Consider the following 15,345-nt stretch of genomic DNA (forward strand, 5'->3'; position numbering starts at 1 on the left):
GAACTACAGACAGAGCCCACCTCATTTCAGCACCTCGGTGTGTCCTGTCAGAAGGTATCATGGTCTTCCTGTGAGATGCTTCAGAGTAAGGACTGTAAAATAGCAGGCGGCCAAGCAGGGCTCAGAGTTGGTGCCAGCAGGAACCAGAGAGGAAACAGGCTGTGTTCTGCTGGGAGGGCTCATAAGGAAACACAACAAAGATGTAGAAACAGCTTTTCTTACAGGAATTTCTGAAAGAAAACAGCAGCTGAAACAGATGGATTGTTTACCTGCATCATGAGGTGACTCTGGTCCAGTGCAGACACAGGTCTTGCTCCCACGTAGCAGGATTTGTCTGTGCTGTTCCCTGTCAAGTAACTGGAATGCATTAGCCTGTGCTGGTCCTGCTGGACTTCTTCCACTTTTTCTTTTTGCTTTTTCTTTTTGCTTTTTCTTTTTGCTTTTTCTTTTTGCTTTTTCTTTTTGCTTTTTCTTTTTGCTTTTTCTTTTCTTACCTGTGTCTTACATGCTGACCCAGGATTGGTCTTGCAAAGCGGGCGGAAAACCAAAGTACTGTAGATACACTGGAGCAAAGCTGTACAGGCTCCTTCACCTCACCCAGCAGTCCAACATCACACCTCCTACATAACACGAGGGCCATGTGGAGGGCTGCTCTGCAGTCCCGTGGTGTTTACCACTGCTTTCCCATTCACACAAGGAAGTTGTGGGAAAGTCATGGTGCGCACCACAAAATCTTGAAAGAGTTCTCCTGTGGCTAGAGTTGTAAATGCCCCACTGAAATATTTTTACAGATGGAGAATTCTTTTGAAATAAATAGAAAAATTTCCCAGGATGAAAATTTTCTTTTAAAGCTTTTGGAATGCCTCCATTTATTTCAGACTTGTTGGACTGTTGAGGATCCCCTGACAGCTGTGGGTTCTGGAAAGTATCTCCTTGACTGCTTGCCCAAGACCCCCCTTTTCCCCAGTAGCCATGGACCTCACTCCATCTTGAAAATGCTTGTGGGAGTATGGGATCTGGAGTGTGTTTGAAACTGATGAGATAAAGAAAAACAACTATAAAACTTCATGCTATAAACACTTGCAAGCCTTGTATTACACATAGCACAGTGAGCCTTACCTATATAAATCCATGAGCTGCTAATTCATTAAATAGTTAATTGCTCTTTAGTTCCTGAGATTTTTAAAGAAAAGGAGTTAACACTGGCCATTCATTTAAGTCAAAGAACAGTATAACTGTTGCTCTTCAAACAGGTTTTGTATTTGTGATATGTTATCAGTATCTCAGCATACAGCTTTATTCAGAATTCTTTTGAATATATACTCTATGGCTAATGTTCCATGGCTTGCTGTGTATGAGTATATATACTCATTCTTCCATTGAGCTTAAGCATGATTAATATGTTTTTGTAGGCAGTTTAATGAATTGCTTAAAATAGGAAGTGTCCTTGATTTACCTGCTGCATCATAAAAAGTATGTAGTAGTTGCTTAAATTTACCTTTGATTTATAGGCCTTTGCTTCATCAACTCTGATATTATGACTTCCTTTGTGATAGCCAAGTTACTCTTGATTAATTGATTTTGGTGGGATATTGTAGTACTCGCTGAGTCCATTGTTCATAATGGATATAATTATTTTCATGATCCTTTCTGAACCCCTGCATTTGTAATAGAAATAAGTTTTAACTAACAGGACATTGATGAACCATAAGATGTGATGCAGGACTCAATCATTTCCCAAGCCTTGCCTTTGATTTGGATGGATGGTGGAAAGAAAGCAGGAGATAAGAGGTGAAGGGTGAGAGATAAATGAAACTGAGTTTGTAGCCTAAAAACCTCCAGATAATTCTCACTTCAGGTGGTGCAACATTTGCTGTTTTTATTGTAGTTAGGTCAAAGATTGTGGATAGATGTCCATTTTGAAGAGTTTCCTTTCCAAAACGTTGTTTATTATCCCTCTGTTGGAGGCTACTATCCCACAGCTCTGCTGGTTCACAGGTTTTTCTTAATCTTAAATTTTCCTTAATCTGTGCATTGCCCTGCTTTGGGAGGAATCAGCTTGATTAGTCAAAACAGCTGGGATGGATGAGAGCTGCCTTTTGCTTGAAGCAAACTGGAAAGTGGGAATACAAGGCCATTCAATGGCATTTTAATGAGGGTGGAAAACTCTTGCAGAACTGCAGTGATGACCAACCAAATGATGCCTGTCATAATTTCTTCACAGTCCTTATGGACCAAGGCAGTTTGATATGAAATGTCTGGGTTTACCCGAAGTGTTAGAGTTCCCATTAAAATTACTTCCTGAACAGATTTTTTTAAGGGTAATCTGAATAATGTGGGCAGTGGTGAGGAACTGTGGATAGTAACACCCTGAGTCAGGACAACCTGATCTGTCTTTGTCTTTGGACTTCATAGGATTTCAAGTACCTGGGCTTCTTGGCCTCTGACATTGGTAATAAGGGTCTATATGACCGTGTAAATTAAATACAAAATATTCTGTTTAGATGATCTAGACTATTTAGAAGTAAATACATTCCAGTAATCCAGCTCAGTATATTAACGGTCTTTAACTTGTGTACAAAAATAAGATTTTCAGTTATTTTTGGAAATAACTTAAGTTTGTATTTTTGTCTTTCTTCTGATTTTGCACATGAATTTGAGCCTGAAATATTGCAATGTAGCTCTGTGATTCAATATATATGTGTGTGGTGAGAATCCGGCAAACTATTAGCGGGTTTTAATTGACACTACGGTTGGATTCAGTATTTTGCTCTTTTAATAGAGGTTACTGGAATAAAAAAGAGCCTTATTTTTAATATATCTGAGTTCTTTTTCCAGGTGGGAACATAATCCATGGACTGCATGTTCAGTTTCCTGTGGAGGTGGTATTCAGAGGAGAAGTTTTGTGTGTGTAGAGGAGACCATTCATGGAGAGATACTGCAAGTGGAAGAATGGAAATGCATGTATGCCCCAAAGCCCAAAGTCATTCAGACCTGCAATCTGTTTGATTGTCCCAAGTGGGTGGCAATGGAATGGTCTCAAGTAAGTTGAAAAGTACTTTGGACCTTTATTCTTTCTTTTCTAAAGGAAGCCTCCAGTCTTGTGTTACCATGTGTTTATGAGCACAGTGCTATTAGAAGAGTATAGCCCTGAAAGATAATTCATAGTTCTTGCTAGGAGAAGTTTGCACTAAGCAATTCTACCTGATAATCAAAATGTTCACGTGTCTGTGTGGAGGAAAATGCATGTAGAATTCTTTATGCCTTTTGAATTCCTGCTTTATATGGAGGAGAAGTTAGAGACAGAGGTGAGGTCCCTCTGCAGTCAGGTCATTTATGTCTCGGTTCTTGATAAATGTGGTATTTCACTGGATATAAGAGCTAAAGGCACGTCTGTCTTGGGGGCTGGCAAGTCTACAAGGGTGATTTTCCAGCATTCTTGCCTTTCATTACAGTAACAAGAGCATAAGCCAACTTGTCCTGGCTGTGGTTATCTGATACAGCCAGATAGCTCAGCACTCCTATAATTCCTTAGTTCATCCAAATGACATCACTGACACAGAGTGTAGAAACTGCAGCATGCCTGACCCAGCTTTAACTGCAAATGACCACTGTGAGAGGGTGTATTCTCAGTGCACAGCCATCTCTGGTTCTGTTGCCAATCAGATAAGCTTTATAGAACCCCAAGAAATCATTTGCATTCCCAAAACTTCGACTTTTTTTTTCCAGCATCAACCTTTTCTTTACTCGCTTAGCAATGAAGGGACAAATTCATGCGTCTCCGTGGAAAAACTTAAGTGAGCACGTCATCAGCACTTGTAATTTCCTTTTTAAGAGCATTTGTAAATACAATAAAGAAATAGGTTGAGGTGGTTGTGTTGTCTCCTGCAGTGCACAGTGACCTGTGGCCGAGGCTTGCGGTACCGAGTGGTGCTGTGCATTGACCACCGCGGGCAGCACGTCGGGGGCTGCAACCCACAACTTAAACTGCACATAAAAGAGGAGTGCATCGTGCCAATACCGTGTTACAAGCCAAAAGGTAACTGGAATTTTGTCTGGGTCTGTTATTGTTTTACATTTTTGTTCAGAGAATTAAAAGCCCCTGGTAACCTTTTTCAGAAATGCCAGAAGCTGGAATTTACTGGGACTTATTTCAGCCTTGGCAGAAACAAGCACTTTAATTATTGGTGCTAGGAAAAGTGCCCTGCTGATATTTTTTGCTGATAATGTGACCAGACTCTCATGAGGTGAACATGCAAACTGAATCTATACAGTCTGGTCAACTTGGGAAAACCAAAATAAGTGAGGTTAACATGGGGAGGAGGAATTGTTCAATAATACTTAAAATGAAACTCCATATGTATCACCTGGGATCTTGTTTGTTTGTTCTTGTTAAATGTGTCAGCATTCTCAATGGGCCTCAGCAGCTCATTAAGTTGTAATCAAACTGGTTTCCTTCTCCATTTCTGCACATTTAAAATAAAGAATGGAGCTCAAACATTACGAAGAAATTCTCTAGTAAATGTTGTTCTATTATCCAGTTTTATCTTTATTCAAAAGCATTAGATCAATAGGCAATATGAAGGTGAATAATGCTAACATCTACATTTTGCTTTGATTTTGGAGGAATTACTGAATGTTTTGGGGGGTTTTTTCCTCTACCAGAAAAAAGTCCTGTGGAAGCAAAATTGCCATGGTTTAAACAGGCCCATGAAATGGAAGAGACCGTAACAGTCTCAGAAGAGCCAACGTAAGTACACTGTCTTTTACGGTGAAGAAACATTCCCAGTGTGTTTTGCAGATATCTGGAATGACTGTTGCTGTGCAGTTTGCTTTGACCTTTGACCCTCCCTGGGAGATGAGTTGTGTTGTGAGCTGTTCCTAATTTTCCATCTCAATTGCTTCGGGAGCTCCTGTTCTGGATGACGTGGAGCTACACTATTACAGTGTCCTGATACCATTCGAGCAATTCAAAGGGATCCTAACTGAACCTAATTAAGCCTTAATTAATGCACGTGGAAACATTTCAGCACATATAAATTAAATAAATTCAGTTGTTCTATCCTGGTCGTAGCTGTTACCTCAAGAATGTAGTGGTTGTATTAAAACTTAAGAGGTACTTTGTAGGCTTGCCAGGATTTCCTTGGGGGGTGAGACCAGCGCATAAAGAAAGTGAGAAAAACCTGCTGATCTCTGAGCTTAGCTAATCTGTGGGGGTAAGTTGTGCTATTTTACATGTGTATATGTGTGAAATGGCATCTGGATTTTGTGAGTCCCCTTAAAAACTGATGAGTGTGAGCCTTGCAAGTTCTAAGCATAACTTAAATCCAGCTACACTTGTTCCTGACTCTCTTATGTTAGGGCATCCATACAGTTGCTTATATCCCTGTGTACATTTCATACATACATACATACATATGTGTATGTAATATATTAATATATAGTATTTAATTTTCTATAAGGTTTTCATGAGAGATTTTGAACAGTATTTTGTTGTGCTCTGCAGAATTCTACACTCTTTGTAATATTGTCAGTTTGAAATAGTTTAGGTGAGCTTACTGAAGTTCCTTTGGATTTATATTTCTCTGAGAGCGGAGTGTGCCCTATGCTTATTTTTCTTCTTCCATCTAGCTATTCCTGGTTTTTGGCACGCATGTAGCAACAGGTGTGATCATGAGTAATAAAATCTTTACACCTGCACTGACTCACAGAAGAAACCTCTTGCCAAACAGGTGTTTATATAGTTATGGTGACTGTACTTTAAACTTTTCACTGCACTAGCCTCTCAAGTCAAGTGTCAGCCTACTGTGAGCAGTTATTTCACTCTCCAAATTGGTGGCCCTGAATGCAGGCAGGGTAGTAGCAAAGACATAAAAATAAAGTGTGATTGTCGAAAGGCGTGATGCAACCAAATGTGCCTGTTGAATGTCAGCATAGCAGAATAGAGGTGTATGAGGCCACTTCTAAAGAGTGTTCAGCACGAAGCTATAAAGAAAATTATCTCTAGCATTACAAAATCCTGCTGTGGCAACTGTGAGCTAATGCAGTTTCTAGGTTTTTAGGGTCCTTCAGCATCAGTCTGACAGAACAAGCACGGAGGACTGGCAGGGACACAGCATCTGGTTCAGAGTGTATATAGAATATAGCAGAAATGAGCTGGAAACTTTGTCATGGGTTTCTTTCTACCTTGTCCTGACAAAGGAAGCAGTAATTCATCCTTCCTAGTTATGACAGATGTATTCCACTGCAGCCTCACCATGTGAATGGATCCATGTGTTCGAGTTCCCAGAGTGTTGTCACACCTGTGCAGTTTTGCAGTTTCCTGAATCTTTTTTCTTCTTCACTTATTCTGGAGACTGAGATGTTTTTCATCTTCCATTAATGATCCTCATCCTGTCCTGAGACCTTCCTTCACATTTTCCAGAAGCATCTTCACCTAAGTCTAAAAGGTTCCTCCAACCACTTCTTGCCGATGACTCCTCTCGGCCATCCCCTCTTTCCTGAGGTGTTGCTGAGGTGCTGTGCTTTCCTAGTCTGGGCATTCTGGGCTCTCCTGGGACCCAGCTCTAACACTGCAGCCAGATTCCCCATTAGTTTAATTTTGCCTGTATTCTGCTGCCAACTGCTCTTACTTTAGTCTTCTAAGGAAGCTGGCAGGTAAGGGAAAATTAGAAATAACTGGTCCCTGACTTCATTCCTTTTTGCAGATTTTCTGTTGGCCATGTGGACAATGGTTTGCAACCAGAGAGTTTCTCCATCGATGCCTTAAACCTTGTGCCCTAACTGCTCTGGTCTTTTCCAGTTAGAGACAGATTTTTGGGTCATGGATTAAGTTTTAAAAAGAAACTGTAGCAGTAAGTTACTTTTCTCAGAATAAATTATAACAAGATTTTCCTCTGGTTTGGATCTGTTTAATTTTGTTTTCTGTAACTTATACATGACACAGTGATAACTCATAGCCCACCTCTGCCTAGCAGGACACTTATGATTTCCTTGGTAAAATGCCATCACTTTTAATTTTAGTTATTCTCTTGTCGTGCAAACTTAAACCACAATATGAAGTCTCAACTTCTAATACATCCTTTTATTACAACCGTTGTTCTCTGCTTTTGTGTGATATTTTAGTTGATAATGAATAAGAGAATAAATGCAGCTGTGTTTTAGAACCCACAAGTGATGGATATGCCAAAAGTAGCTTGTGGAAGATAAATATTTCTGCCGCTGTGGTCTACCACGGCTGGTGTCCTGAATTTACATAGAGGGGGAACGTTCAAAAGCTTCTTTTTTTTTATTATTAGCAAAATAAAAAATGACTGTCCTTAAAGTGAGGCCAAGAAAAATGTAGGTCTGACCTTTTTAGTTTTTAGTTGTGGAATGTGATGACAGTTGATACCAATCATTATTTTAAATGTTCTTCCCTCGAGCCTTCTTAGTTACAGTGGGATTCACAGAGAAGATCAAGCAAGTTCTTGCATCCTTTTTATTAGCCCTAAGTTATAGAAATAGACACCTCAACTGCTTTTCAATGTCATGGCTTAGGACAAAGCTGAAATGGTTTCAAAAACTGATACGTTTTTTCAGTAATATGAGCTCAAAAGCGATCACTAGGCTTGTGGAGTTGTACTCCCTGGATGTGAAATGCAGTGTCTCTCACAATGGTTCACACTCATTGTATTGGAGTCATTTCCGCAGAAATGTCCTCGCTGTGCCTTTGGCGATAGAGAATTACCCATTTTTCACAACTGCTTCTCTGAAAATGGGCTGGTGATTTTGTGAAACACATTAGACTAAATGTTGATAAAACCAGCAGTGTGACTGTTTGGAGCAGTGGTGGTGCTGTAGGGAGGGGCAGGTTGTCAGCGTTGTGGAAGTTCTGCCCCAGTAACAGCCAGCATTTCAGATAATTCAAACTTTTATCCAGGCCCCTTGGTGCACTAGAACTGGAAATATCACAAGAGCAGCCCTTTTTTTTTTTTCAGGATTTAGGCATTTCCTGTCTTTACTGAAAGCAAGAACTACAGGCATGAGGGGGAAAAAAAAAAGAAACACTGTGTTTTCGAAGTCTTTAGAAAGCTGCAGAGGGCTGCACTGAGTTCAGTTTTCAGGTCAGATTTGGTTTGGTTGTGTTGGGCTGCTCTGTCCCAGTATTGTCATCAGTAGTTTAGGTCACTGCTTCATTTCCCAGGTCATCCTACTTGGGCTTTTACAGCGTGCACCAGGTGAATGCACATTCCCATTAGCCTGACTGGTAACACTGCAGCCTGACGTGCTCTCTCTGTACTGTGTTCGTTATTTATACCTGCACAAATAGAAGTATTTTAGTTCTGTATTGCACTGGGAAGAATGACTGTACAAAAAGGCTGATTTGTGAAAAGTTGAACCTGCTAAAATTTGCATTTTCCCATGCTTTTCTGTTTTTTTTAATCAGATGTCTCGTCTGCAAACTTAAAGATCTCAGAAAATTTTCATTTACCACTGTCCTACTCGTTATAAATTCCCAATGATCTGCAAGGCATTGCAGTACAAGTACTCTGATGCTTCTTAATCTGTACCTGAGATAACTCTGAGTGTGTGCCCACTGAAGGCAGACTGAGTTTACTTCAGGGAAGTATTGTGCCCTAAGCATTGCCACGTGTATGCTGTGAATGCCACTGAGTGAAAAATACATCACTTCTGAGCCTGGTGGTCTTGGCTTTAATGACCTGTCACAGGCTTTGCTTTTGCATGTTAAATATAAAGTAAAAATTAAAAAAATCATATGCCTAAACTAAAAATTCAGATAAAATTCAGTTCTCTCATTGTCCAGTCAGTTCCTTGCTCTAATTTTTTATTGGCAATCTTCATTGGCTTCTATTGAAGGTACTTAGTGTGACTTTAACATGATTATCCTTGGAGCAGTTCTATAATTTAGGATTTCAATAGTCATGTGACTGGTTTAGCAAATGCCAAGGTAGAATAGAAAGTGTTTTGCGTGTTGCATTTTTATCTTGCACTTCACTGAAAAAATATCAAACACTAATATTCAACAGGAAAAGCTCAATTTAACATAGCCTTGCTAGAAACAAAAGAAAAAAATGCTTAGAATTTTCTGAGTTTCTTTATAAATCAATTGGTTGCTGAATGAAGTGATTACTAAGGTTCAAAATTTCTTTTAATTTTTACAGGATTTCAAAAGAACATATTGTACATTATTGTGGAATGTTTTAATGCACTCAACTAGCAGTACACAAAACTAACACTTATTTCTGGTATGCTGCTGTCATGCTTTTACCAAAACAACTTATGCTTTCAGACTGTAGACTCCTAGGTGTGGTTAGAACACCAACCAACTCTTTTCAACTATAAATGTCCATCAGTTTTATTTTTTCAATTAGGTACATAGCTACAAATGGACTTCAATTTTTAGGTGGTTTTTTTTTTTACACAGAAGGAGAAGAAAGTAATCATTCTGTGAAGCCTGTGCACACTGGCCTTGATCCAATAAAGCACTTAAGCACAAGTTTCCCTCTGAACACATTATCGTCCCATTGACTTCAAAGCACAGCTAATATGCCTAAAGTTAGGCACATGCTTAAGTGTTTCATTGGATGAGGGTGCTTTTGCCACGCACACCTTAGGTAGTTTGCATGGCTGTCTTTGAAAAGACTGTGAAGTCTGCTGTTTCAGGGTTAAGCTGATTCTATCTGCTGGAGTGAGAGAAAGCCTTCCTTTGCAGCTCTTCCCATTAGAACTTGCTATCAAGAGCATCTGGACATTGACCCCCAGCAGCTGTGCCCTCGGACTCAGTGGGCTGTTGGGTTGTGCCAGTGGGGCATTTGCTCCGATTTGAGCACTGTATGACACAGCCATCCATCATTTTGATAGTCCTCTTCCAATAAAAATCAGTATGGTCATCTACTTGGAAGGTAGTCAGATTTGTGAAGGATGAGCAGTTGCAGTTCTCCTCGGTGTGAAGAGGAGCTGGGGATAGTGTGCCCTTTACTGAGGTCTGTTGAGGACTATTAAGCTCTAACGAATATCCTGAGACCATTCAAAGAAATGTTGATGGGCTTTCATATATTTATCTTTGTAGTAGAGTTGTATATGTATTTCTTTAACATCTCCTTAAAGAATAACCAGTTAACCTTGTAACCTCTGTTGGAAATGAGAATAGTCTTTTCCCCCAGAGAAAGTCTGCCTTGGGGTCTGTCTCAGTCACAGCCTGGGTGACTATCCCAAGGACTGAGTTGGAGTATCCTTACAGGCTATCCACCCATCTGTTCTCCTTTCTTCTGTTTGATTCTTCCTCTGTGTACACTGGCAAGAAGTTATTGGCGCAAGATGATAAACTGTCCACAGAATCAACCACACTGTTGACATTTTTCTGTGCTTGCTGTGTATGCAGAGCATAAATACTGATTTTTGTCTTACACAACTGTTCTTATATTTGTAAGGGCAGCTTTCCTGCAGTAAAGGAAAGATAATTCCTAATCCAAGATAAGGGGAAAATCTTTGAATACTAATTTGAATCTTTCCTCCCAAATGCATTTTTAACATTCGTCAAATATATCCTCCTATATCTCCTGCTGGTGTTTTAATCATCAGCTGCATTTGGACACATAATAAAGAGCAGCTACAGCCTTTTGAAACAAAATGTCAACTCTGTATTTGATTTCTTACAAAATATACCCCAGAGCCACCCAGCATGACTTTATTAATGAAACTCAACCCCTTGACTCTTGTGCCATTTTGAAAATTACTGTCAGTGGCCCTCAAAGTCAGGGAATATTATAACAAAATCACAATCTGTAAAATAAGATTTTACTGTAGTTCATCAGGAGCATAAATGCTTTCTAATAAAAATGATGGATTATAGACTGTTCTGGTCAGACTTCTTTATTGAAGATGAGAGGCTGCTTCCAAGATTGAATCTGAAGAGCAGCCTGTGGTGGTGGGCATTGGAGATAGCTGGATTTGAAAAGTGCTCCTCTTCTCTCTCATTGCTAATTATTAGTACAACATAAGGTGAGGGCCTCTCAGATTTAAGCAGACTGCAAATATACTTTTGGCATATGCCCAAGTCTGTGTACCTGGGGAGCTATTTTATGTTGTATAGAAATATCTTCACGAGTTTCCCTTTTTTAGCACTGAAGGAGACTGAGAAGGAGACTTAGGTGATATCCTTTTTTCCTCAAAAAAGGATACAGCTTTTCCCTGTTCCTTGTGATTTTTTCCTAGATTTTTTTGTGAATTTCGGTAAATGGCTTGGAATGGGAGGCAAGTGAAAGACTGAAGACACTTGACTCTGCATTCTCTTTCAGTATCAAATAGTATAATGTATTGTCTGCTCTGTGTATAAATACACTGTGAACACACAGACACAACTACGTGGAATAAAATGGCAGTGTTTCTGCTGCACTGTGATTATTTGCAGGTTTATTCCTGAGCCCTGGTCCCCGTGCAGTGCCACGTGTGGCAGTGGTGTACAGGTGCGGGACGTGAAGTGCCGAATTCTTCTCGCGTTTACTCAGACCGAGGTTGAACTGCCTGAGGAGGAGTGTGAAGATGAGAAGCCACCAACAGAACGAGTCTGTCACCAGGTGTCCTGTGACAGTGATCCTGTCCCCTACACACCAGAATTTTCACATGCTGAAGATGGCAATGTGATTTACGACTGGGAATACATTGGGTTTACTCCTTGTTCAGCCACGTGCCTTGGAGGTACCTTTATTTATTTATTTATCCTGAGTTGTAAGAATTTGGCATTGTTTGATACTGTTTGGTCTTCTGTTAGGGTTACCCTAAAGTAGCTATGTTGATCTGTAGGAAAACATGCAGCTACAAGCCTTAACATATTTCTTGGCTATCCATAGAGTATTTCAAACTATTTTGTTTCATTTATCAAACACTAATTTTATTTGGTTAAGTGACTTGCTTTAGTCTTGCTGCTGCAGGAGCCTCTGCCAGGTAGTCAGTGGTACCAGCATGTTTGATGCATCAGTGCTGGGAATATTTAGATGACCTGACTTTTCCTAGGAACTGAAAGTGTATGATTACAGAGCTAAAATTCCCACGTTTATTCTTTATCTTCCAAAATGCTGCCATTTTCTGCAGTAAAGTAGGAGTACAAAGTTTTAATTAGGGAGACTTGCTTTCAACCTTATGAGCACGAAGATCAAACAGGAGTTAGTTTTGGTCTTGGTGCTCTCTATCCCTCCACAGGAACTCTGTGCCATACATCTGTCTGCAAGTAGTTAGGCACATTCCTTTTTGGATGTAATCGAATCTCCTTGTCGTCCTAAGTACATGTTACTAGACAAGGTTGCTACTACATACTGTACTTTGGGACCAAACACAAGTGAGTTATGAAGTGTTAAGTGGAGGCAGTGGAATTGTGAACACACCTATATATGACAGGACTGCTGACATCAGTGGGAAGTGAAGACAGTTGTACCCATAGAAGAAATAAAAAATGTAGAAAAGGGGAGAACAGAAACAATTGGAAGCAGAGAGCTAGATAGAGCTCACAGACAGCAGCCTCTTTTGTGCTGTTCACCAGTTCAAACCTGGAAGACAGAAGCTGGGAGGGATGCCCCAGAATGGGATCAGCAGGATGGTAAGTGATGGATAGTACCTCCTTTATCAGTTACTACTGCTGTTTACTGAGGGGGTTGATCCACAGGAGTAACAGCACATGTGATCATAAAAGCTGAAACATCCCATCCCCTGCACTACCTGCCATGGGCACTATGACTGGCCAAGGGAGGAGAGACTGTAGTCCAATTAAGTGAGTATAAACAGGAGATGGAAGTGACAGCTGTTGTGACTGTCTCTGTTTGTTTTTTTAAAGAGAGAAATGTTTTTAGAAATAAGGAAATAAGGAGGTGTTCTAAAACTCCAAAGTTTTTCAACTTTGAGGACATCATCAGATAGCTAGATTGAAATAATCTCTAGTCTTTTCCTGCTGTTTCACATGTGCATGTTTACAGTGCCTGCATCTTCGTGGGTGTTTGTCCATGCATAAAGCATCCACTTGCCCTTGGTGTGCAAGCTGATAGTAATTTAAGGAGCCTGTACTGAATATAGTAGTTTCATCTGAGGGAACTTCAGAATTACTGATGAGCAGAATCTCATGTTGACTTCTGACCCTTTCATGAATTTGGTAGGTTCTTTGACCTAGAATTTTCCTGTAGGTGTTCATAGCGATCCAAACCATTTGTTTGATATGCAGTAGAGATTTCCCACTTGAAGAAGTTTGAAAGACAATATCTGTTTGTGTTCTTAAGACTTCTGTGGTATCATTGGTACTGTGTCTAGACATTTTCCTTATGTGATGCTCCAGGGAAATGTGGGAAGTTGTCAGAGTGTTTTATCAATGAACAGCTTCAGCAGCCCCTGTGCTGCTATGCTAGTTAGGTATCAGTGATTTTTTCCTTCTATCAGTTCTGGTCTTCTGGCTGCCTTGGCAAAGGCTTTCAAACAGACCAAAAATTACCTGCCGATAAATAGTTTTAGGGGAACCAGACATCTCTTCTGTTTCCAACTTATTGCAATGTACTAACTAATGATCTCACTGTCTACTATTTTTCCATTGTGTAGTTCAAAGTAGCTGATCCATTTCTGCTAAGTTTTATGTTCAAATTTCATTTCAATTAGATGAACTCTTTCGTTACAAGAAATAAATGTTGTCTGAGTTTGGAATATCCCAGTGTAATGTAAATTATATTAGGTACTTTTTCTCTAGTATGTACATATCTAACAGTGGCTATTAAAATAAATTCCTGTGGATTTCTGTATCCTCAGAACTCCCTACCCCCATTTCTTGGTGCTTAACTCTCTCTGAATGAGGGAAAAGTCTGCAGGGTCTATGTAGGCTGGAAGCTTTATAGCCACTATTTGAGCAAGGTCCGAATCTCTGTTTCAGAGCTTATCACTTGCACCTTTTTTTTTAATCCTCATACAGACTAGACTTGTAATTCAAAGTCTTCTCTGGTCTCTGCAAAGCAGACGAAAAACTGCAGATGGAAACACTGGGGTTTTTCAGGTATTAGAGTTACAGAGCAATCTGCAAGGCAATATCAAACATCATCTTTCCAGTTCCAGAGCAGTAGTAACATGAGTCTTGGGTCATTTTTGTGCTTTCTTCACCAAACGTGTGTGCACAGCACTTGGAGTGCCATACAACTTGCAGCTTTCCAGAACAGCTGTTGTGTTATGGCTGTTACCATAATTAATGCTTCTTTAATCAGTCTTTTCATGAGTGCAAATGGAAGTTGCTGGATCCTGTTTGTCATAAGGCAGATATCACCTTTAATATTCCTAGGAAGCTCTGTAACCATCCTGAAAGCTAAAGATCTGTTTTTCCTTCAGTGCCTGAAGAAATCCCAAACTGAAAGTAAGCCAACTATGTGCTTGGGGATCTCAGGATTTGCCTTTATTTTTCTGGGATGTTTTCAAGGGTTTCTTCAGTTTTGTTTTTGTTTTCTTCTAAATCTGAATAACTTTGGCCCTAGTGCGAGAGCCCCCAACATAAGTTTTATTTCTCATATTTTCAGTAGAGAATTATCAGAATAAAGAGTACTCCTGAAATATTTTTGTTGTATTGTATAGTGTTTATTTAGTTTTGTCAATCATTTAACTACTCAATGGTATTTTAAAGGGATGTTTTCCATTTTAAAAAAATCACTGAACATTTTCTTGTTTAAATGTACCTTCAGTTGCAAAAGGCGGATTTTGGTTGTTAAAAGCAGTTATTATTATTTATACTTTATATGCTTTAGAAATTATGATTTGAGCCCCCTTAAGTAATTACACTGGCCTAAAAATAATGAGATTAAATAATAAATAACATAGGCACTTCCTATTATTTCCTCTATAGTCTGTGGCTTTGGAAACTTCAGGGTGCAGTCAAGTTGTGCTTTTGGGTTTTTGTCTGGACCATAAGGGCCAAAAGTTTACCATTTTATTTATGAGAAACCTGAGATTCTTAGAAAATTAATGGGTTCTAGCCAAATTTAAGGGCTCTAAGAAAAACAATGACCTTTCTGAAACTCACATATAAAGCTGAGAGCATTTGCTCTCAACTTGTGTTGTAGTCAGTTTGATAACTGTTACTCCTATCATTGGTTTCATTAATGGCAGATCCTGTTTACTCTTTTACAGAAGTTTAGAACAGATTTCCAGAGAGGCTCAGGGATTGGCATTTCTTCAGCTGTTAGTACATATTATTAAGCAGCCGCCAAACTGAAACTATCTGTCCTTCCTCTTCCAGGCATAGAGAATAGATCCACCCTCTTACCTTTTGCACAGCAACTTTCAACCCCTATTTTCTTTGTACTCTAAAAGAGGCAGAAACAAAAATTCTGG

The 15,345-nt window shown here is 39.6% G+C and overlaps 1 protein-coding gene across 6 annotated transcripts in view; it reads left to right on the forward strand.

Annotated features, from left to right (window-relative positions):
- The window catches only part of ADAMTSL3 (ADAMTS like 3), a 180,295-nt gene that overhangs the window by 126,739 nt on the left and 38,211 nt on the right, over positions 1–15,345 (forward strand). For all 6 annotated transcript variants that reach the window (XM_051796581.1, XM_051796584.1, XM_051796585.1 and 3 more), the window contains exons 13-16: positions 2,839–3,043; positions 3,892–4,039; positions 4,666–4,750; positions 11,414–11,700. In XM_051796581.1, the coding sequence (XP_051652541.1) occupies positions 2,839–3,043; positions 3,892–4,039; positions 4,666–4,750; positions 11,414–11,700 (725 nt within the window). The remainder of the gene's footprint in view (positions 1–2,838; positions 3,044–3,891; positions 4,040–4,665; positions 4,751–11,413; positions 11,701–15,345) is intronic.

This window comes from Manacus candei, unplaced genomic scaffold (genome assembly GCF_025592945.1).
Source record: "Manacus candei isolate 608988 ecotype Guabito, Panama unplaced genomic scaffold, ASM2559294v1 h1tg000046l, whole genome shotgun sequence".
Lineage (NCBI taxonomy): Eukaryota > Metazoa > Chordata > Aves > Passeriformes > Pipridae > Manacus > Manacus candei.